We start from the raw sequence: 24,217 nt of genomic DNA, 5'->3' as shown, positions 1-24,217 counted from the left end.
CACGTACAGTGTAATACAATACGTCCACTGGAATCAAGACACATAGTAGCACTGCAAGTGACAATGATACTGGTTAAGAAACTTGTAAGTTCAGGCAAATGTGTATTTTTAGTAGCTGACAGCAATGTCTAATAATGAACCTGAATTTCCCTCGGGATCAATAAAGTATCTATCTATCTATCTATCAATCTGAAGGCCAGCTAAGAAATTTCTTTCCAGTATTGCGAGTCTATATGAAACCCACCACAAGCTGAACTTCCTGTGAAATAAAATGAAACACTGTGTGGTCTGAGGTGTGAGACACCAACCATTTGGCTACTCTCCTTTAAAAAATAACTGCCACAAAGTATTTGCGGGCAGTCATATCACACGATTTAAGATATTTAGCATGGGTGGAAATCAAACGGCCTGAACCATGACAGGATCATGAGCTTCTCATGTCACAGCAGTTGTTATACTGGAAAATCATCGGTCACTCAGTGTTCCTTTTCTTTGAATCTCCCAAAGCACAGGTCACTTCCTATGACCCGTCCTCCTTCCCCCAGTACCACAAAAGCAGAGTTCAAAAGGTTAAAAGTGTTGAGGCTATGGCCAACATGGTGGATGTCTGCAAACGGTTAACAAGATAATGATTACCTAAAAAATTAATTCACTTATAGTCCAACATCACCCTCAGATACCACAAATTCACAAATGTGAGAGGTGTATTTGCAGTGAAAGGTCAGTGTGATGAAGGTTACAAAAGGTAAACAAAATCAATAAAGCAAGTCATCCAGAAATTATAACATTCATTGTGCTTTCTCTCTCTCTCTCTCTCTCACACACACACACACACACACACACACACACACACACAATTAGCAACATACAAAATCAGGTCATTAGTTTTACAGTGAAAGAATTAATCCAAATGTAAAATCCTTAATAAATGAACATTTAGCAGAATAAATTCTGCATAATGGGGGGCACTTATTTTAATAACAGAAGGTATGCTAACCTAAAAGTATTGAGGCAAATACCCATGACATTCACTGGAATGTCTGCTAATATTTAACACAGGGGTAACAGACAATGGAAGTCCAAAACAAGAGCCTTGTAACGGTTGGTTAAGGAGCTCCAACACAAAGCCATGTTGTCTTCCAGTCTTGTTTTCAGACAGCTGGAGAAGCATGGCAGTCTATCCCATATTGACCTTTTACACATCACCTCGCAGTCTACAATATCTGATCTTACTGAAGCATCGCATCCTTCCCGAATGTTCAGTGTATCCATGGAAACCATCTGCACAACTACTCTCACTTACAAGCTGTCAATATAAAAATAACTGAATTTTATTTGTTTCTCAAGAGCAGCTTACACTGGGGAAGATGAATGCTTGATGCAAACCAAGATGCACAAAAAGTCACAACACACAGTCGCACACACAGAAGTGCTGACAAGTGTAAGAATGTATGAGGCTTCCTCCATTTAAAGAACTAGCCTGCTGATCTGCTGGACGAGTTAAAGTCACGCTGAGGAAACACAGAGCAGTCAGTGTGTTCAACACCACAAACAAGACCGACAGAGAGAATGAGCTTTAAGCAGAAAGTCTGATCCTCTTTTTGGAAGTATGATGTCAGGTTGGGCGGCTGGCAGACCCGAAAACACAAAACAGGACAGTGGGGCCCTACAAAACAACCACAACATTCCTGGGTTAAAAAAGGACCACAAAGTGAAGTACTGACAGGAGAGAAGAGCTTTAGGAAAGGACTATAATTTTACACAGAGGAGGAGACAGAAAGAAACTGAGCAAAGGAACCTGATGATTTGAGGATGGAAATGGTCTGTTCACATGCACAAACAAGGAGCTTGTAGAAAATCAGTATCTTGTCCCATCACCAGAGAGGATGCATGACGACACCCTGGTCCTGCGATTAAAGGGAAGGATTTCTGCCCAAAGGGACATCTCACCGCCTGACATCACCCACTTGATCAGATTTAAGCAAGGAGCCAATCAGGTACACACATCACTGTCTTCTTGACTCCACCCTAAATAATCAAACCACATCAGGGCATGGAAAGGCCCCACCCACATAGAGGTTGGTACCAAGTGGGTGTCATTTCCCAGAACACAGCAGATTATGGGGGGAACCCATCCACTTCAGCTAAATTTTGAGAGCTGCTTGTTTTCCCTCCATCTGGGAGTGATGGTTGGCTGTTGTACAGCAAACATCTGCACTGCTAAGGCCAATGAAAAGAGGCTGTCATCAGAAACAGACAGGAAATGAAAAAGACAGAAGACAGAAAGGGCACACAAGGTAAAGAACAAGTGGGCTGATTATCTTAGTATGAGAGATTTGATGATAGCTCAGCTATATGTGTGTATTGCTGATACAATGATACCATATTCACTATATCTGTCTATGACTTCCAGAGCCTCTCAGAAGAAGAGGGCCCCTGCAGCAATCTGATTTCCACAGGCTCAAAGAGAAACACGGGCCGCCCACATCTTCGCTTCTTTAGGGACTCGCGCTGCTTGGAAAACAGGTCATTCAGGGGAATCACACGCACATGGAGGCGTGCAGTAATGTACATAAACCATGGTAGAGTCACATGCACACAAGTAACACCCACACACCGCCCAACAACGCCCAACACAGTGTGCCCCCTACACACACTTTGCTTTGCACCATGCCAGCATCAGGAAACTTGCTTTTTGTTACAACTATCAACACTAACACCATCTGATTGGAACTGTCCTGACTGTAATATTCAGACTGAATCCATTACATCACTGCAAAAAATTTATATTCACTTTCATTTGAGAGATTATTAATCAAAGTCCACAAAATGGCAAAAAAAAAGGCAGGACATAAATAAGAACAAGAGAATGACACTTATTTTATGAAAAGAAATTAAAACGGATTTGCATTTATAAAGTGGAAATACCACTCCCCATTAGCTTTTATGTAGGAACAGTAATACATTAAGTCCATTTCTGGATTGAATAATTTCCTAAGACCAAAGTGGTGCAAAGTAATTTGGAAATGTGCAAGTAGACAGCAGATAAAGACAACATCCCTATGTAAAGGGGTAAAGACACAAGTGCCCCTTTGCCAAATGTGGGACAGTATAATCTGAGCTTTGTCCTGCCATGGCCGGGTCCTCATTACTACTGAGTGCTGTTTAACCTAAATTTATGACTCAAAGCACCCAATACATTTCCTCAGAGTATAATCATGGTGCCCACTCTGCCCACAGAATTGGTGCATCCCTATCCCCATTTCAGCAACTAAATACAAACTCTTCTTGTGAAACCTGCATGCCTTTAAAATTTTTAACTCGTCACAGCACTTCATTGGAGCCCTAAATCTCATTTAACAAAAATATTCTGACCACTCGTGTTATCTTTTACTTCTAAGAGCGTATGCAGAATTCCTAGATGGCCATAGCAGTTTTTAGAGAGGGCTGGGTCAGCGGAGAACGCAGGGGGAGATGACATCAAGGGAGATACCAATTATAGCTCCCTCTCCCACAGCGGCAGAGTCCACTAATATACACCATGATTGCCATCCTGGCAGAAGAGGCAGACGTCTCATTTCCACCCAGATCACTGAAGAACTCTCCTTGGAAAAAAAAAAGGAAATTAGAATTCTGAGTGCTTGTAGGATCTCTCAGCCCATCACCCCTCCCTGCAGATGTGACCCAATTTAGGGAGTTCCTCTCCATGCACAAGGACTCAAAAAACTTATTAACAAAATAAGCTCCTCACCTTGGCTGCCCCTAGTGACTCGGCAACCGGACAGGCTCACAACGTGCACACATAGGTAAAGTTAAAACCACATGTCTACCCTTCATACTGATCTGAGTGGTTTAGTGTGACGCAGGACCTGTTCTCTGTACATCTATTTTAAATACTGATGTGATTCAGGATAGAAGCGCAATGAGGCTTTTATGTTAAAATGTGAGCTCTTCTTGGCAGCAGATGGAGACATCAATGAATATATTCACGCCACAATGCTGCAGATGATCTGCTGACTGAGGGAATATGCAAAGGGGATACACATCCTCCCCTGCAGCCATGCATGTGTGTGCCTGTACATGACTACATTTTGATAACGTGCACACACCGATCATAGCAGATGAATGACTCTGGTGGTGGAAATCGAATCGTGGAAATCGCACGAGGTTCTCTATCTGTTCTGCATCTTCCTTATCTTCCTGGGAGAGACCACCAGCATCTAGTCTTCGTGCACACTTTGCATTAGGCTTGATTACCCTTCCTCTAGCATCATCTCTTATCTCTTCTTTGTATGCCTCTCTCTCTCTTTCAGTTTCTAGCCAATCTCATCTCCAAAATGTAACCAAGATCATCAGTTTTCCCCAACCCTCTGCCCCTCACCCCTTGCTGCTGTTGCTTCTGTATAGCCTTTGTCCTTACAGCTATGCGAATAGTTCACTTACTAAAATGTACCTTCCACCCCAAGGTCCCTGTGGGCGCCAATCAATCGACCCTTAGCCTAAACCAATAAGAGCGCCAGCTGTAACGAGAAGCAGTCTACTTTATGATGAGGTTTAATGCATTCAGCACAGACATACAAGCAATCGATTATTTAAGCTGGGATAAGCAAAAACACACATACAGGCAAACTAAGATCTATTAAAATGGCTCTAAGCTTTCTGACCTTTCTTGCTGGAACAACAAAAGGTGATTTAAAATGTGAGAGTCTCATCCACTGATCTCTGATCTGAGACTGAATCTCATTACTACTATAAATTCCCACGGGGACTCCCCCTCATATTTGAAACCACACACAAAAACACACGCAAAAAAACACCAGAACGAGACTGCCTGTAACGAAGGAGGAGCTGTGAAGGAATGCCAGTTTTTAATGTGGGCACCATCCCAAAGGAACTTATTCACCTCTATCCTCCACATCCATAGCTTCCACACACAAAAACAGATTGAAACGGACCACCAGTAGCAGATCAAAAAGCCACAAAGCATCCAACCTGCCTTGGCCTGAGAGTGGGTGGAGGTGAGGGCAGACTAGCGAAGGAGAGATAACAGGAGAAGGAACCCAGTGTTTGGACAGGGAGGCGTGGGACGGCGAATGGCAGGAGAACACAGAGACAGTGGGAAGAGCGGTGGGACGATCACAGCTCTCTCTTTGTGTCTGCAAGTGGCCTCTCAGGACATTCCTCAACAAGACCCAGGCCCAGGGGCTGAAAGCTTAAGCATCCTTGGCTTTAGTTGAGTGTCCAGACTTGACGTTTACTTGTTGGTTGTCCCGGCTTGCTGAAATGTGTCAATAAAGCTCCATTCACCAGCCTTAACCACAACACAAGAAACCAGACTGGAGAATGACAGGACAGCCCAGCTGTCCATGGGGCAAAAAGTCAAACAACCAGTGCTTTATATAATTCCCGTCCTTACTGGACACAGAGTAGATGAAAACTGATCTAAGCCCCACATGGCAGCATGTACGAAAGTCAACAAGCTACACGAGCAACGTAAGATCAACTCAACAAATCAACACAGGAGCATAAGCAAATTTATGCGCTAACCTCTGTGGGAAATCGTCCAAAGTGTCAGTTTTTGTGTCTTTCCAGAGAGCTCTTCTTCTCGTTTTTCTGCTCCCCTCGATCTCTCCTCCTTGATACGAAAAAAGACCCGGCAGTCACTTTTTCTGTCAGCTCCTGTGGCTTAATGCTGGCAACCCGGACGTCCTCATGACGTGAAGCGGCAGAGAGAAGGAGCCTGCTCCTCCAGTGAGGCAGAGAGATACTGCCGGGTTTCCTCAGCTGTACAGCACAGCTATCAGCTCCTAGCATGCCCACAGCACACTGACACAGTCCATTTGGGGAAGGAGCCTTACTCACCAACTCACTCCCTCCCTTTCTCTCTACTTGCTCTCTCTCTATTTTGCTGTCACTACCATTAACCAGGGCGGCTCCACCCACTGGTCAATCCTCTCTCTCTCTCTCTCACACACACACACACACACACACACAGGTTGAGCAATGTGTTGAATAAAATATTGGCCTAAATCGCAATACCTACACGATTTTCTTTCAGGTACAGTTACAGGAATAGTTATTTTCAGGCCACAAGTCATAAAATTAAAGCAAATGCAGACACAATTCACTCAGTACTTAAAAAATACTGATGTCTGAGACACAGTCCTAATGATACACTTAAAAAAGAGGGAGCATCCACAAACAGAAGCTTAGAGGGTAAGACACTACATCATACAACCCAGAGCCAGTAATCAAAAGAGAAAACATAAAAGGCTTTCTTATGTCAAAAATGGGTCATGCTATTGAAAGTCACATGTAAAATAATAAAAATCTTTTTAGTAACTCCAGAGATAACATGCTGAGAAAAAGTACACACAAAGACAAATAATACTAAACTTGATAGTGAATTTAAGCATTTGTTCTCCTTGGAACACGTCCAGCCACCTCCTGATGAGACAGAAAGTCCTAAACTCTAGACTCTAGATGAGCTGTCTCGGCTCTCTGGCATGAGTCAGCACGTTGAGCAGGGTCTTCTCTCTCCGGATAAGTCATGCGACCAGTCATGCTGTGATTATCACCTGCAGTTTAACAATGCAGTCTGTCCTGAGTACAATTGATTTGTATTTTTTGCTTTTTTTTTTTTTTTTTTTGTTAAGAATAGTGCATGAGCATGATCCTAATACTTGTGATGCCTGCCAAAAAACTGTGCAACATTCCCAGCATTCCTAACTTCGACAGCATGTTTTTACAGCATGAGTCTGCAGCTCAGAGAATGCCTCATGTCTGTGAGCCTTATGAGTCAACATGGAGCCCTCTGCTGTGTCGGCTAGACTCTGCAGTCCCACAGTGACAGTTTCCTGAGACTAATGTAATATGGGATCCATGTGTTGGCGGGTTCAAAGCTAGTTCTGACATGGAGCTGACAAGTGATGATTTATATCCTGCGAAAGACAGCCTCAAAATGGAAAAGCAACAGAGACGAGACTAATCTAAGAATCACAAAAAATCAGTGCCTTATAACTCACTTTAAATGAAACAGTGTGCGCCCATTATATGTTACCGCCTCTGTCTGAAATCTACATGATTTATGAGCAGCACAAGAAGAAGATTTCACACTCTCAAGTTGTTCAATTTGAAGATTTTTTTTCAGAGGTCTTTAATGGTAAAAAGTAACCATCACTTCACAAGAAAAAGCAAAAAACAAAAGAAAAATTACATATTTCTTTTCAATTCCTTTAATCTTGTGACCCAGTAGATTTATCTCAAGTCCCCTTGAGGGCTACCAACCCCAAGGTTTTTAAACACTGCATTGCACCGGTTAAAACCATCCCATATTCTGGAGCCTTCACTGTACCACGAAAACATATTCCATAGGGTGATCACGTGATACAAACGACACTGCACAAAAAAAGAAATACAGATTAAATTAACATCCTTGATGTCAGTTGGCAGTCAGCTGTGTTGAAGCTGCTGTGAAGGAATGCTGGGACCAGAGGATGAGACTGGAGCTCAGGGACATATAGCTCGGCCCACCACTGTACACACAGCTCCAGTGTAAAGCAAACATACAGACGACTCCACAGCATAAACATCCTGCAGCTGCATGCAGACACACAGCTTTACGAACACAAAAGATCAGCTTTCTTAAATAATCTCCATACTGTTTTATTGGCATTTATCAACATCAACTGTTTTGAATGACCAAACTGAGGGCTTCTCCATGTTTTCCCTCAAAAGCGGAAGTGCTATTTCTGCCCACAATGCATGCCTTTGTCTTCTCTGCTGCTGTTGGCCTTGATTCTTATCAGGGCTGCTATCCCACAATCAACATCCTCTCTCACCGGTTAAACACTCACACACACACACATCCAGAAAATGAATGATGGGAAAAGTGGAAGAGTTATCAATCTTTTTCTCCTCTTATTATCAGTACATCTGTGCCCGCATCGCTCTCTCTTTAGCACAGCGGTGTTGAAACTTAAACCCACGCGCACACTGTGGGATGTCACTTTCTGTGACATTTTGTCAACACTTCCTGTTTGCGAGTCGTTCTCAGAGTTCAGCAGAGGAGAGAAAGTTGTGGCTAATCCCACCCATCCTGTGGAAAAGGCAACAAAACACACTTCATAACTTTAACCCTTCAATTCTGTCACAACATGATGGCATGCAGGTCCGTCTGTGATCTGAATAGTGCACAATAGACAGGGGTCACAAAATGACTCCAACAAAGCAGCTTTACAACTCAGCATGCTCACTGACAAAGTCTCTATGGTGCCAGATCTTTCTCTTTTCATTGTCAAACCCATACAAGCAGAAACCATCTCAAATCATTAGTAAAAATCAATAAACGATCGATAGAGACTCGATAATAAGCTTTTCCACATCGGAATCAAAGCATATAATGCACTTTTTTTGCAGGCACAATGCTGAGCAGATGATGAAAGCACAACCAAACTATTACCAAACTCTGACCTGCACCAGAGATACATTTGGTAGGCAAATCAGCACACTACTTCAAAATGTGTTCACGCTAGAGTCAAGCGCCATTTTGAGTTTGTGGGCACTTTCAACAGAACTGATCACTGAGTTTTGTCCTGTATGAAGAAAATGACTATAGGCATGTCTAAACCTGAAAGTCCCTGAAATCAGAGCTGGATGACTTTAAAAAAGAAAAAAAAAACACAGGAAAAAGCAGAAGTAGAAATGAAAAATTCCTATAGACAAACTGAACCTGACTAAGAGACGGTGACGGTAAAACATAACCAAACTTAGAGGCTGAGTGGCTGGCAGACTCATGCCACATTCTTATTTGTAGCATCCGCCCATACACATTAGACTTAAATCTATTTGTTGAACACAGGATATGACAAGCCAACAAGGGTAAGGCAAGCATGCGTGATCACAAACTTATGACAACACAAACACTTCAAATGCAAATCAGCCGTAACTGTCAACTGTGTGTCAACAGTAAATGTACTAAAATTTACAGGAAGCTCTGTGACAAGAGAAGAGCTGCAAATAACAAATATTTCTTCTTAATGTTTCTCTTTTTTTTCCCTTCTGAATGATTAAATGTTAAAAACACAGGCACGAACTTCCAGAGCCCAAGATGACAAAGAGAAATTGATTGATTGTCCAGCTGATGTCCAAGTTTAACAATACAAAAATATAACAGAGAGAAGAACAGCAAATGCTCATATTTGAGAGTCTTAAACCAGCAAATACTTTAGTAATTTTGAATTATTACTTAACTTTCAAAAATGCTGACATTATTATAATCAAATAATCAATCGTCCCAAGTGTTTGTTTTCCTCTGTGTTGTTTGTTTTTTTAAAATAACATCTGCTTTATAAAATGAATTCAATACTTTGTCTGCTAATGAAACTCAGGCTCAAGACAAAACCTTCAGCTCTGGCAACCTATGACAGATAATTATTATTACTGACTTGTTGCACTCTAAGTGATTATTGATTGAATTCAAAAAAACAACACATGAAATGAAAATACTTGTGATCACAGTTGTACATCGAGCAAAATATCACAGGTTGCAGTTGCTCAATAGTTATATACCATTGTTGTTCTGCCACTTCCATTGACTAGTGGTACTGCCCTAAAAAATGTCAGCAATGAAACGTACTGAGTGTTGCTGAGCTACCAAACATGACACTTACAACACCCAACTGCATTGTGTGATGCATAATTGCATCATAGCAGTAACTATGCAGAATCAAAACTCGCCTGGGCGGAAAGGAGGAGAGCTGCAACCGATCTAGAAGGAAGGCTAAAATATGATTATGGGGGCAGAGAATGACCATTATCAAACCACCGGGCATTAGTGCCAGGCAGGGCACGTTGTTCTGGAGGGCCCATTAGAGCTCTCAGCACTGCTCATTAGAGAACCATTACTGACAACTACTTTAACTTCCCAGACCACCCATCTCTAAGTGGCAGAGACAAATGGACTCGAATGGATTCGACTCTTCCCATCTCTCATCCCATCAAAAACAATGCAGCTGTGTCCCAGCCAGACTCAGCCGGGGCCATGGAGGCTAAAAGAGAGTCTGAGTTATCCCTCTCCATCAGCAGGACAAAGGAGCAGCAGCATATAACAGGATCAGCCAGTCAGATGTTCACTGTTCTTTAACACGATTAATTGTGACGCAAGTCAAGAGGGCTAATTCACGCTGCCTGGCTACCCCAGGCAAGAAAATGAAGGCATCAAGCTCAGCAACAAAGGCTTTCTGTGCGACTTCAAAGGCTGCAAACTCTTTTATATAGAGAGTAACAAACTTTGAGGTGATAATAAAAAAATAACCATGCATTAAAGAATGAACAACATGTTTTAATACAGTTTAAAACAACAACACTGCTGAAATGAACTTCTATGGAGATAATATAGTGATCTTAACTAATATTAACATATATTCAAAGTCAAGCACAATAAAGAAAACTGAAACGTAACATGAATAACGCTGCTTGTTCCTGGCTGACAGTGCAGTGACTGTCTGCTTTCACACCTGTTGCTGCTACCATCTGAAAAATGACACCGTGCATGTTCTCTCTGGTGCAAAAACCTGCTAAAATGCGTCCTGTATGACGTGCCAAGCGATAAAGGTGTTATCAAAGTACCTACACATGTGGTTAAATGACACCCACAGTGCTAAAATCATAATTCACAAATATAGATTTTTCTCTTTGAGCAGCCTTACAAAATGTCTGGAGATTTAACCAAAAGAGCAGTTAATAACACAAAATTAAAATGGTATAGCTAACCTATGGTTTTAGTCTTTAATAAATGTTTTTAGGATTTTCCTACTGACACCGTAATGGCAATATAAACTGTATTCTTACTTGAGTTTCTAGAAAGCCACAGAAGTTAATTAAAAAATGCAACAAGCCGAGTCAGCAAGTAGTAACTTAAGTGATGGCACAAACGGCAGAGTAAACACTGTAAACAAGGCCAGACGAACGCACATTTGGGTTCCTGAGATTTAACTTAAAGTATCCACACTGAAACACGACCTCATAGTTCCGAACTGACAAGTAAACGTCTCACGGTTACGTTTTTCAACTCAAAGCAGACCCACGAAGACTTTCAAACGATAGTAAGACGAACAAAAATGGCTTTCTTCGACAATATCACTCACCTACGCCGTCTTCTGATTTTAACACCATGCTGTCTCTCTCCGGCAGGTCCGAGCTCAAAAGATAAAAAGTTTCTAGCAGTCTTCCGGTGTCGAAATCTTCGACCAGTATACCAGTATCGATAAATATAATGACTTTTTATTTAGTTTTTCTGACGAGTTAACAAACGCACTCGAGACAACGTCGCTAAACCGCGAGCTGACTGTCGACAGCTCAAGGGAGTGGTTTGAAGATACGAAGGACTTTAACCAACCAATCTTTACTGCGCGCGAGCCCCTGTCAAGACAAGATGAACACAACAGAACAAAGAGCTTCCGGCCTTGACTTTCATAATAAAACCACGTAAAACCTATGCGCTGCAACTGCTGAACGTTTTGCCAGATAGATAACTGGAGTACTCTGAAAAGATGGGCGATCTTATTAAATTCATCCCAAGTACTGATGGTTATAATACTGCATTATTTTTTGTTTCCCCAAATTTTGAGTGGGGGGGAGGGTACGGGTTAGTTTAGTAGGTTACTAATTTGTATCAAGACATGTCAGGAAGCACAAATACTCACATTGTGCTTGCATCTGTATTTTAATACCAGGTGAATTAAAATTCCCATGCCACTCACTGAAACCATGACATGTGGCCACACTGTGAAAATAAAACGTGAAAATTAGAAAGTATGGAGAATGGCACCTGCACAGGGGGCTGAATAACGGAGTTTGTCATGAAGCTGCATGACTGTGAATGTCATGAATTTAACAATTTTACTGTCTCTGTATTTGAAGTAATACTAATAACTCCATAAACGATACACACACGGTCCTAAAACTAATAATAACATAAGGATTAGGATAAAATACAGATGTTGCACTGAGTTTGCACTAAGATTACCTCTTCAGCAAATTGGAAATAAAGATTTCAAAATATAAATAAAATAAACACACCTGCTGGCTCAAAAGATTACCCTTTGGCTTTTATACTCTTATTTTATAACGGAAAGCTGCTCCATATCCGGTAACTGTCACCTCCTTGTAGTTTTTGACGTTGCCATTTGGTGGTGCAGCAAATGGGCCAGATAACGCGTTTGCCGCATGCGTTTCTTTCTCTCTCTCTCTCTCTCTCTCGCTTTCACACACACACACACACACACACACACACACACACACTGCACTAACCTGTTGGGACAGGGTTCAGTGGGGGCAGGGAGAGCGTGACTGACACACACAGATACAGCAGTTCACTGCTGCTGATCTTGCGCTTGTTGCTCGGTCTGATTCTTTGATTCACCGCATCCGCAGAGAGCAGACGTGCGTTTGCAGACTCTCACCCCGGAAACAAACGTAAACCATTATTTACCTAGAAAATAGCAACAACACCTGTCTGCGGCAGAGAGGTTACTTTCAAGCACTTGTTAAGTTTTCAAGCACAGGAAATCACTGCATAAGACTGAAGACTAATACTAAAATACTAGTATTTTATAAAAATAATCAAAAAAGAATACACACATTTACACTTAAAATAACATACAGGAAATATGAAAGAAAAAAAAAAAACTTGTCACCATCATTAAACATGTGAGATCCTGATTAGGCTGAGCAACGTGGTTATTTTTAATGCAACGTTTTCAGACACACATACTATCATATCAGATACTGTCATCCTGCTCCATCAACATACAGTATATTTAGAATTCATGCTGCCTGTGAAACATTTCTTGGCTGTATATTTTAGGGAAAAGGTGAAACTGGGGAGACAGCACCTACCCAGTTTACCATCCCCTGGTTAAATGTGAATAAATCAGCCTGCTGTTTGTATAGCACCTGCTCGACTGCGCTGCTGTCAGATAGGAAGGGGCCAAGCCTGTCGCTGCCTGTCGATGAGCCCAGGAGGGCAAAGAGGAATGCTGCACTCACAGCCAATGAAAGAAGCTGTGAGAAAATACCTCTAGTTTTGTTTTTCCACCTCCTCCAATCTTATTGAGTAACTATCAGCAGTCATGACTAAAACCTGGGATTCAGTCCTTTTCTTAAGACCATATTGGCGCAGAGAGTGAAATCATCATGAAAGGTCCCATGTCTGAGTGGCCACTTCATTTGAGGGGCTTGTCTTCAAGCCCATGAATGCCTCAGTTGTGCCGCCCAAACGCAACTGACAATGCAGCCTGTGTGAAGTGAACCCTCTTCACACAAAGTTTCAATTCACTGTCACAAGTTCATCCATTCCCCCCAGCGCTGCTGTAAATATGTGCTAAAGAACCAAGAACAAGCGAAACCAGGGAGCCGTTTGACCTTAAAATGAAAAGATCGTCAGTTGATATCAACCCACTGTCGTCTTCCTCTTCCTCATCTACACAAAAAAAACATGCAGAGCTCCAATAAATTTGATGTTAATGGAATGTTTATGCAAGCATCAGATCAACGTCATACTACGTTATCAAATGTAAAGAGGGTTTTGTTCATACATGTAAAAAGATGCAGCTGATTAATTTCAGGGAGTTGGTGAAATTTCCTAAAAGGGATGCTTTATTCTGCTTTATTCTGTGGTTGAGGTTTTGGTTCGTGATTTTCAATTTCCAGAGTAATTCTGTTTAAAAATATAAGGAACTGGTCAGAAAATTAGCAAAATATCAAAGCTTTACAAAGATAGTCTTGGTAGGAATATATGACTGGACTGGATAATTCTAGCATTTTACTGCGCCTTTATCCCTTTTATTGTCCACACAGTAACTGAAAGTGCCCTATCTGCAAAAGGGAATGGTTAGAAAATCTAGACTTTATTTTTTAAAATAAATTTCCAGCTGCATGGAAACTCTCTTTCATCAGCTAAACCTGCATAAGCTGAAAATAGCTCAGTGTTCAACGTCACACAAGCTCAGGTCATATTATGAAACAGCTGTTGCTCAGAGTACTATGTTAATCCTTTGAATTAGTGTTGTTTTGTGTTGCTGCAAGTGGCAGAGCCAAGAGATCCCGGTTCTCGTGTTTGAACGGCGCCTTCCATCGAAATAACCTCACCCTCTCTCTGCTGGCTGACGACCTGCTCAATCAGCTGAACCGGCTTTACACGGCATTATCGGCATGAGAGAGTGTGTAGTCTGCTTGCAAGTCAGTGATGTACACTCCATACTGTACACGAAACATTAAATATTCAGCACTTAATGAGATATTCCAGCAATGAAGTTGGGGATAGTGCAAGGAAATAATAATAATGGGCGAAACTGGTTGAGCAGTGGCTGAAATAAAACCAGATTTTTAGTTTTTAGCACAAGCCAAACCTCTAAAACACAGGATTCCACACTTTCCAAAATGCATTCTTGATAGTTTATCTGTTAGATCCCCCTTGTTTGATAAATGTGCATGTTGTTCAAACTCTGCACACACAGTTCATTACACAGGCCCTTCTGTTACAAATTCATAGTTTTCTTAACAGGTAAAATCATTATACAGATTAATGACTGGTTCCAGCAGGGTCAGTTTGGGATAATGCAGTTATCAACTCTTAATAAAAACCGACAAAACCATAACTGCTCAGCTCACAGGTTCATTCCTGAGACCAAAAGGTAAAAATTATGTTAATAATGTACAGAAACTGTTAATTATGAGATGAGATGCCAAGAGAGACCCCTGCTGATGATTAGTAGGAATTACAGTCCAGGGCAGGAGAGGAAACCTGCTATAACTGAGTTCCATAAATGATACAAACACACCCCTCAAACATAAACGGTCCTTAAGGTTCCCAAACTTTTTCACATCAAGTACCTCAAAACTTAAACAAATTAAATCACAAGATTTAATCCCAAAATTTTGTCCCAACTTCTCCCTGATTCTGACAAGAATTTTGCTTTAAGAGGTTTTGTTGCTGAAATCCAGGACCCAAATAGTCATACATACTGTCACTGTGTTACTTAAATGACTCCCTGGAGCATCATCAAGGACAATTGTCCTAAGGGACAGATATTTACACATCATTATCGACACAAATGCCTCATTTTTCTTAACATGCAGTGGCTAACGGCTGGGGGATATTGGATATTGAGTCACTTGACATGATGACATGCTGTTTTTTCTGCCAACACAACTCAATCCTTGAAAAGAGTTTCATAGATAGCAGGAGTTCGGTTTCCACCCACCTGCTTGAAACAACTAAAAACCAGACATGAAAAACAAAGGAAATATTACCACACACACGACAGACATTCTTTGGCATAAACTGTGAGCTGGAATTTTGTTGCTCCATGCATGACTCACAACACAAGCTGATTTTGAAATGTGCACAGGTGCAATCAGAGGTAATGAAACCTTTGAATCAATCCATCCTATAATTTTCTAGGTGAGAGGCAGCGCAGATCTGAGTGATAAATTACTGACATGTCCTCCTGTCACTTTTCTTAAGTGGTTGTGAGGCAGAAAAATAGTCAACGAGCAGCCAACCACTTTGCAGTGACAAATGCAAAGCTCTATTTTAATATCTAGCACGCCCTCCGTGGATCCTGAATGACAAGACAATTGTCTTCACTTTTCTAATCTTTTCCTTTGTACAGCATAACTCACTGACACTTACACCAATATGCACACCGAAATAGTCCTGTCAGAAGCCGTGACAGTTTTAGGAAGACAGTGTGAAATGTAGAGAGCTCCTGAGGACGTAGGACAGCTGTCTAGAAGTCACTCTTCCTCAGGCTAAAACTGTACCATTCTGCACTGCATACATTTCTGCTACTGACAAGATCACCCCAGCCTTCACTATCAATGTCTTGGCAAACTACAGACTCACAGAGCATTTGTTCATCTGTGATTATTTATGCATAAGTCCTCGGGAACGACAAAACAAAACCCCTGCTGTCCATAGATGGATCGTGTCCGAAGGCATGAAAGTTTGATGCGGCCAACATGTCTGCGCAGCTACAGCATGGCCAACAGTGTGTCATAAATACTAAAAGCATGCAATCGAAAACGTTTTTTTCCAGGTAACCAGCAGTTGCGCCACCTTGTCTGTTTTTCATGTTGCTTTATCAAGATAAAAAAAACAAAAGTTGAGAGAGAAACAAGTCCGCCCATGCCACAGAAAAAGATCTTGTTTGGCTCACAGGGCTGTGTGGATTTCATCTGCCTCTGTTTGGATTCCCACACACGCCTCTTTGAAGCAGCTTTCTGGCAGTCCGTCTCACTCAGCATCCAAAACACGTCAAACTGTGTTTTACCAGTGGAATACAGTTCTGCCTCACTGGTGAGGAGGCGAAGTACATGTGAAATTCTGTCTAACAAGATATCAAAGTTATGATCTTCTTTCATGTAACCCTGCAAAGGAGCGCACTGATCAGTTAGGCCTTGTAATCAGTGTTCACATGACTCTTATTTTATCATCGTACAAAGTTAGAAGTTTGTATCTACAAAGCTGTAGCTACCCCCCAAAAGGGTTGCGAGGAAAATCTGAGGGATCACAAGATGTGAAGGAGAAAGAAAGAAAAACATATTTCTGCCAAAATTATGTTTACTTGGGTTTTTCTAAACTTTGATTTTTGATTTTGAAATACTGAATAGTTTTACCTCTTAATTTGAAAAACAATCTGAGAAGGGGGAAATGAAAAGGGTTCAGGAGATTTCATTTCTGACTTTATGTTGAGATTGTAAATGTTCCTGTCCTAATTCTTTTTAACATCGTTGGTCTACTATCGGTCAGGTATTGATGATGGAATCTCATAGTTTTCTGATTTGTCATCATCACTTCTATTTTCTGATACCGATTTCACATTTTCACAATTCTTGTAAAAACCTCAAAGTGAAACTGGTGTTGTCAGCCTTTACTGGAAGCACAGCTGTGTGCCTACACATAGTGAGTTTTGACAGAAAAAGATATACATTATACTGTATGGGCTTCACATAAACATATATATATATATATATATTTTGTTTAAAAGTCCCTCACAGAAAAAGAAATATAGTCTACAGTATGTAATAAGACCCAGTGATGTTACTTCATTTTAGGATCCCAGAGAGGTCAAACTCCCTGTTAGACTTAAACTTAATAAAACTTCATTAAATCAAAGAAATCAAAGTTAACTTAAATGTGATTTTGGAGATGTATTGCTGTATAAAAAAGTACTTTAAACATAAATCACAAACATGAAAATACCTCGCATTTAACTACGTGTTACAGCTTTGGTGTCTGAGACTCCAAACCAATGGCCCGTTCATGAGGAGTGTCCATAAAACTGGGACAAGCAATTCGACATTAAGCTGAGAAAAACAATATTAAGTCTGTCAAGGAGGTCCAGGGTCTCTAGAACATGAAGGTTAGAGGGGCACAAGCCCAAAAGCTGCTGTAATGACATGAGCATCATCACGCTCTGTCACTACTGCACCACACACGGTTTTACAACAAGCTGATTTGGCGAATATTCCTGAACATTCCTTGTTGCTGCCGCTGCTGCTGACGGCTTTGTTTGTGTCACTTTGTCCTCAACTGCCTCTGGAGTCCACACGGGTAATTTCCATGTCAGGAAAAAAAGCCCAGGCGCACCTGCCTCACAGTGCAAAGGCCCTTCGTCCCTGCGCTGATATTAATCAGCTAAATTGCTATCACGTCTGGTTTAAGTGATACGCTGCCTGTTATCAGCATCGGGCTTGTGTCCTGTGAAGATTAACTGGGCATGTTGAGTCACATTCAGCAGCGACTGCGAATGCCAGACTTCCAGTAACATTTACAGACGGAAAGGCCACTGACGCAACACGTGTTCAGTTCATTTAGATGAGAGTGAGTGAGAAGATGCATAAAGACGTCACTGCATGAGGTCAGCCGTTGTTTTGTTTGTTTGGTTGTTTTTTTTTTATAATTTCTCACTCATGTTTGCACTTGCTAATGTCAGCCAGCATTTGGATATATTTTAGGGAGTGATTTAATAGTTCTGCTGATACAATGTGAACTTACTGGACAACCATTAGATGAGTCACACGTGAATCACTCTCATGATTCACGATCAAAAACAGAACCGCCCAATCTCTTCCCAAGTGTAATGGCTGCCATCGCATTTTTTTAAAAACATTTCTTTATTTATTTACAGGCGGGTGACAGCTGAAATGAAACCTTTGGGAATGCTGTGCTTTCAGCCCACAAACTGGACAGGAGGCTGAATATTCTTATGAAAAACTGCTTATAACTAATGAGATCTTTCTCTTTGTCAGTTTTTGTTTGCTTAACAACAAAAATCTGGGAAACTGTGCTATCGTCATGTTATTGAAACTAGAACAACCTAGATGACTTCCCCCTTGAGTATCCTGAACGAATGTAATCCCCTCTTTCTGTGCAGGTCCGTGGTGCTGATTCAAGTGTTTTGAAATCACTGAGACAGCAGCGCTTCCCCTTGCTACACTCGGTCAGCTGATTCACCACAACCCAGCGAAGCCGCTTTAGTCATGCCAACAGTTTCAAGCTCTCCCAGTGTGAATGTGCACAACACCCTGATTGCAACTCTTAACCCTACACAACAGACTACACACACACACACACACAGATATCCACTGCATCACAATTCAGAACAGTTTGAAAGGACAAGTATGGGAACGTGGTGACAGATGGCGAGCACTCCTAAAGAGGCCGGCGTCTTAGCCAGCTCCACTTCTGCCCGCTCCTCCATCTGTAATTAGACTGGGAAAGCACTGAGAGTGTGTTTATGCAGGTTTAGCAGGACACAACACCGTTATCAACCTGTTACAGGAAGGAAGTGATGTTGTCATGCACAGTTGAGCAGGATGGGAACGGGCACATGAGCATATCGCTGTGCGGCTGTGTTTTCAACTGAGGTTTCAATTAGTTTGGCGGTGGACGTGTGTGAGCCCTGCTGGAGATTAGATCTGCTCAGTAACTAATAACATTAGCTTGCTCTCTCTTGGAGTGTGTGTGTGTGTGTGTGTGTGTGTGCGCGCACAAGGAGGGTTTAATGAGAGAGCCTCCTTAGCCACAAGAAGCTCCTTCTATTTCTGTCCAACTGTTATCATCTCTGGTGGAGCCATGTATTTGTGCCAATATTCTCTCTCTCTCGCTCTCTCTCTCTCACACACACACACACACATATATACGCAAATGCACACACACACAAAGAGTCAATCAACAGGTTTTCTTCAAAAGGTCATTCATAAAATAACATATTTAAGCAACAGAGTTCAGTCAAACACACGTCAACAAGCAAACAACAAAAACAAAGCGTATCATCACACCACAACAACGCATTTTAAGGCCTGCAGTTTACCTGGAGCTTCTTGGGGTGGCTTCAAAGCCGGACACAAGAATGTCTGAAGGCTGGACACACAAAGTTCGCTCACGGTCCCCATCGCGTCAGTGCGTCACACATGAATCTGTGTGTGAAGGTATGTGTCGTCCTGACGATTCAGAGCGAGAGGGAGGAAACGTGAAGCCGCGGAGGGGCCAGGCTCCCTGCTGTGGCCGCAGAGAGTCACTCTAAGTTCTGAGTCGAGAGAGTCCAACTCTTGTCTCGGTCTGCCTCACCAATTCCTGCTAGTTAGACGAATTCTCTGCTCCCTGCTCAGTCAAACTCTCACACTCACCCACTTTCTGTTCTTCCTCAATCCGAATGTGCAACTTGCTAGGATGCTGATATTACTTCTGCTTTTTTCCTGTTCCCCTTTTCTGCTGATATCTCAGCCTCCCTCTGTCCTCCTCTGCTCTCTCTCTGCCTCCCTCTCTCCCTCTCCCTCTCTCTCTCTCTCTCTCTCTCCCACTTGCACTCTCTTGCTACTTTCCATACTAATTCGAGCAGATATTCTCAGACCGAACATATTGCCCACACAAATGGAAAAGTCAGGTTGTATTTCAGAACATATATTAAAAAGCACAGACCTCTTGATTTCTGTCACTTTCGCTGAAACCAGTAGCACGTAGAAACCAAACCACAACACATAAGAAATAAAGTCATCCCAACAATTAAGGAGGAAGTTTTACTGTACGTTAGACTCATGGCCAACCATCAGCAGTGTGTTGCTTTGTCTTGTGCAGTACAGTGTTTGAATTCCATCTCTTCCCTCTGTTGTTTTTAGCTTCTAGTCACATGCCATTTTTGGCTTCAAAAGCCTTGTACCTAAAAATCAAGATTTCATTGTTGCTTGGCAACGGGGTGGAAGAAATGATTTGCTCCTGGGCAAAACACTGTGAGCCATTTGTTTTGATTAGGTTATTTTCACACATTTGGAAGCCACTCACCACAACACAATCACGTTTTGTGGTCCCGGAGCCACATAACACACACACAAACAAACAGAGACACATTCACAACGAAAATAAGCTAGTCCAGTTCTGCCACAGAAGTGTTCGTAATCAACGTCAATTCATTTCATTTAGGATTTTCACTTCCTCTTGTGGAGCAAAGTGGAAGCGTTTACCTCCACACTTGAACCGATGTCGCTCTGCATTAGCCTGCCTGCCACTCACACAGAGCGTCTCTCACTCCAACAACAGCATCTCTTAATCAGCGTCAGTCATTAATCAGTTTTTCAACTCTACCCTCAGTCACGCCGCCATCAACAGCAGCAACTTGGGCTAGGTGACTGAAAAAAAAACACATGTTGGTGTTTTGTGCAGTTTGACATCACTTCCGATAGACCGGCTCATTGCCAGAGGGCCGAGTGCCTCATGGAGACCCCTGTGTGAACTGCAAAGTCAGTCCTGACCGTTTTAAAATGCTGCAGCTGCACATCACCCAGTAGAGCAGCGCTGTTACGAGAAGAACAGCAGCGCAGCACACAGTGAAGTCAGCACAAATGTTTCTCCTCTCTTCTTCTAGTATGCATATTCCTCCGCTCAGCTCCGTGTTGGCTCTCTGTGTGTGAGAGTGTGTCGTCAGCAAGTCGCGACACACCTGCAGGAAGCACAAACAAGTAAACAGGTGGGGACAGACAGATAGATAGATAGATAGACAGCCCTGGATAGCCCTTAAAGGTGGGGGGTTTTACCTGTGGCAGGACTGTGCAGCAGTTTTTTAAGGAGTGGGTCCTTGTTTTGTTTATCTCATGCACGAGTTATTAAGTAAACACAGACGTAAACAATGCAAAAAAAAGTCGGCTTCGTAAATGTCCAAAAATATTGCTGAATTAAGTGTCGTTTTGACACAACAAACACAACATAAATATTTTCTGCACATGCTCAGTTTACTGAATGTTCAAAGTCTTCCCATGGAGAGTAAAACTGCAAGAGGAACATACTGCCATCTGCTAAAACTCACCCAAATCCACAACAGCATACCGCATGACAGCTTTAATCCTGTGTAAGCTAACATTTTCATAGTTGTTGTTCTGCAGCTGATCCTGCAGCTTACTACTTTCATTTTCATTTCATTTTTAGTTAATACCCTTCTACTTTCAGGTGGAGAGTTTTACTTGAAAAAGAACTTCTCTACAATCAATACATTCTCACACTGCAAAAAATCTGTTGTTGCAGCCACAGGTAAATGATTAAATGTGCCTGTGCACCGTGAAGCAAACGTCTTCATTAAGAGGAATGTGAGGCAGCTGAGATTTCCTCTGCACTGTGCTGCGTATGCAGTCCCAGCCTTGAACTGGACCCAAATGAACACTTTACTTGAGCGGTTATGCATACATGCCACCAGGTGGACATAGCATGGAACAACACCTTTATCATTAGTTCACCCAACAAGCCAGAGGGCTTCCACGTGGGCTTACCACACAGCGGCCACAGCCCATCTATCTATTGTGATGAAAATCACTCCTATGGTTTTCTTCAAACAGTCACAAAGGAAGACAAGTCATTTGTCTGATGTTTCCTCAGTTGCGTATAAAGCCTGCAGAGAGATCCCTGTGCTGGTGGGACTCTTACAGAGCGCATATCACCTCCAATGACTAACAACTGGCTGGGTGGGAGAAGAACAAGCACCTCTGCTGGTACACTTCACCTGAATACTCACCAGAATAAAGCTTAGCAGGCTAAATATAGACTGAATGCACTAAATAACATCTTCCTGATAGTGAGTTTCAGAACCACAGCCCACTTTCTATGCAGCTGTCTCGAAGCTTTAATATCCTGCTTCTCTTTATCTGCATCTCTTTGTGACTGGTGCAGATTCAATAATGGAAATCAAAGGGATAATGTTTGTATCTGGTTTCACTTATCAGCTTCTCTCATGAAAACAAATGAAGTTTATTTCTGGACTTCTGGACTGGAACAACTGCAATACAAGGCACGTAGATTTTAAGGTGCCATATTTCAACTTCATCCTTTTTATCTTTTGGTTTTATAAGGAGCACGTCAGCATAGGTCCACTGAGATTTCACGGCTGCGCCTTTAACAGTTTCCTCTGAGTGAGCATTGAAGACGAGAGGATGTTAGGGCTGGACTAAACCTGTCTTATCACATGATCAGAGAGTAGTAGCACACATACATAGAAAAACAAGCTATTACACGCGGGTAGAGGCAACCATATATCCATCAGTCACTCAGATGAGGAGGAGGGGTCAACTGAAGAACAGAAACAACAACCATAACCACAGCAACCACGCGTACCTGTCGGTTCAGTGCACCACGCCTATAAACACGCACACTGCTTCCTTTGTGTGCACAAGTTTCATTATGCAAAAGGAAACTGAGCTGGGCTGACAGGTAGATAGGCAAAAGAGCACGGAAAACATAAAACTAAGGCGTTTGATGGCCTGCAGCTTTTGAAGTGAAGTCTTTAAACAGAAAAGCACGCAATGAATCTCAAAATGTGCGGCTTAGGGCACCAGCGCCTAACAACATCACAGGTGCAAAAACACACAGTATGGTAATCCTGTCATAAATTTTAGAGGAGGTGATGCGACATGATGTCACTAGGAGGCTATATAAAATATACAGATTGTCCTCAAGTTCAGTGCAAGTCTCATTAGTAAGTGTTTTTTGTTGCGTAAGACTAGTCTGCATACACAGGTTTGAAATAAAACAGCTGTGCAAAAATAAAAACATGAGAGTCAAGTCTTGAGAGTGGACGCATTATTTCTATCCTCTCTCCTTCTGAGACTTCAATTATGGTGAACAGTCACGGTGCTCAGGGACAGAAGAGATGATACAACTTATACTTACTCATTCAGGTCCACAAGCCGCTGATTTGACTAAGGAGGTGTCAGGGACAGTGAGAGTGTTATCTGAATGTGCTTGGAGCTTCAGCACATCCCTTATCTTGCACCTCGCATTTTAGCACATAATTACATAATCATCCGCTGATTCTTCAGCTGTGTTGCAAATGGAAAAATACAGTGACAGGGGAGGATGACTGCACATAAATATGATAATGCTTCCTGGGAGCAAAAATGCTGCGTGGGGCTGTCCAGAAGTCTCTACTGGGTTATGTGTAACTGTGTGTCTAATGTGTCAAAAACCCAATCAGAAGGCAAAGCTTTAAAAACATCATACAGTACAGCTTTCGACAGGAGTCAAAACACTGGAAAATTTGTACAAAATAATAATTTCCAAGGCATTTCTACTCAGAATATCTTTATCACCATGTGGGGTACCAGCCCCCCTCCCTTCTTTTAGCGGAGCATCAGTTGAAATCTTGCAATGAGGCCATTGCTGATGGTTCTATTTTGAGATGCATTAAGCTCACAGAAAAAAAAAACCTAAACTGCTAAATAATTGAGATGAAGACTCTGTCATAGCTTAAACTGAACCATCAGCCATAGCTCATCATGGCCTGCCACCATCACCCTATACAAGATGTCAGAGCACTGAATTTCCTGTGAAGAACATGAAAGGTTTTATGAGGTGATATCTTGTGAAAATGTGTCATCCAAAGAGCCTATAAACCTCAGAGCAGATGGTATAAATAAATCAGTCTGCGTCTTGCGAATTCAAATATAACAAGAAGTATCCTGTTTTTCACTGCATTAACTCTACAATGTAAATATGTGGATTTTCACACTGTCCAGCATGCTGTCATAGTTTCAGTGTGACACTTAATAATTCATCACACAGATTTTTTTTTTGTCTTTTGGCTGTGAACACGACAGATGCCACCTGTTTTTAAGCAGGCTTATAAAAACCCAGCTGGTACTTCCTTTCCCGTGTGTGCAGCTCAATTAA

The 24,217-nt window shown here is 41.9% G+C and overlaps 1 protein-coding gene across 5 annotated transcripts in view; it reads right to left on the bottom strand.

The window, feature by feature from the left end:
• cyth1a (cytohesin 1a) overlaps positions 1–24,217 on the bottom strand; it is a 39,434-nt gene that overhangs the window by 14,676 nt on the left and 541 nt on the right. Inside the window, exon 1 of one of the 5 annotated variants that reach the window (XM_046415295.1) lies at positions 19,383–19,774. The exons of 1 other annotated variant lie outside the window; for it this stretch is intronic. In XM_046415295.1, the coding sequence (XP_046271251.1) occupies positions 19,383–19,464 (82 nt within the window). In that variant the 5' untranslated portion in view covers positions 19,465–19,774. Of the gene's footprint in view, positions 1–5,547; positions 5,671–11,147; positions 11,399–19,382; positions 19,775–24,217 lie in introns of those variants that run through there. 3 more of the 5 variants (XM_046415291.1, XM_046415293.1, XM_046415296.1) reach the window with 3 other exon arrangements.

The sequence above is a fragment of the Scatophagus argus genome, chromosome 16 (assembly GCF_020382885.2).
Source record: "Scatophagus argus isolate fScaArg1 chromosome 16, fScaArg1.pri, whole genome shotgun sequence".
Taxonomy (NCBI): domain Eukaryota; kingdom Metazoa; phylum Chordata; class Actinopteri; family Scatophagidae; genus Scatophagus; species Scatophagus argus.
The sequence above is the reverse complement of the archived record's forward strand: the minus strand, read 5'-3'. Positions and strand labels throughout refer to the sequence as shown.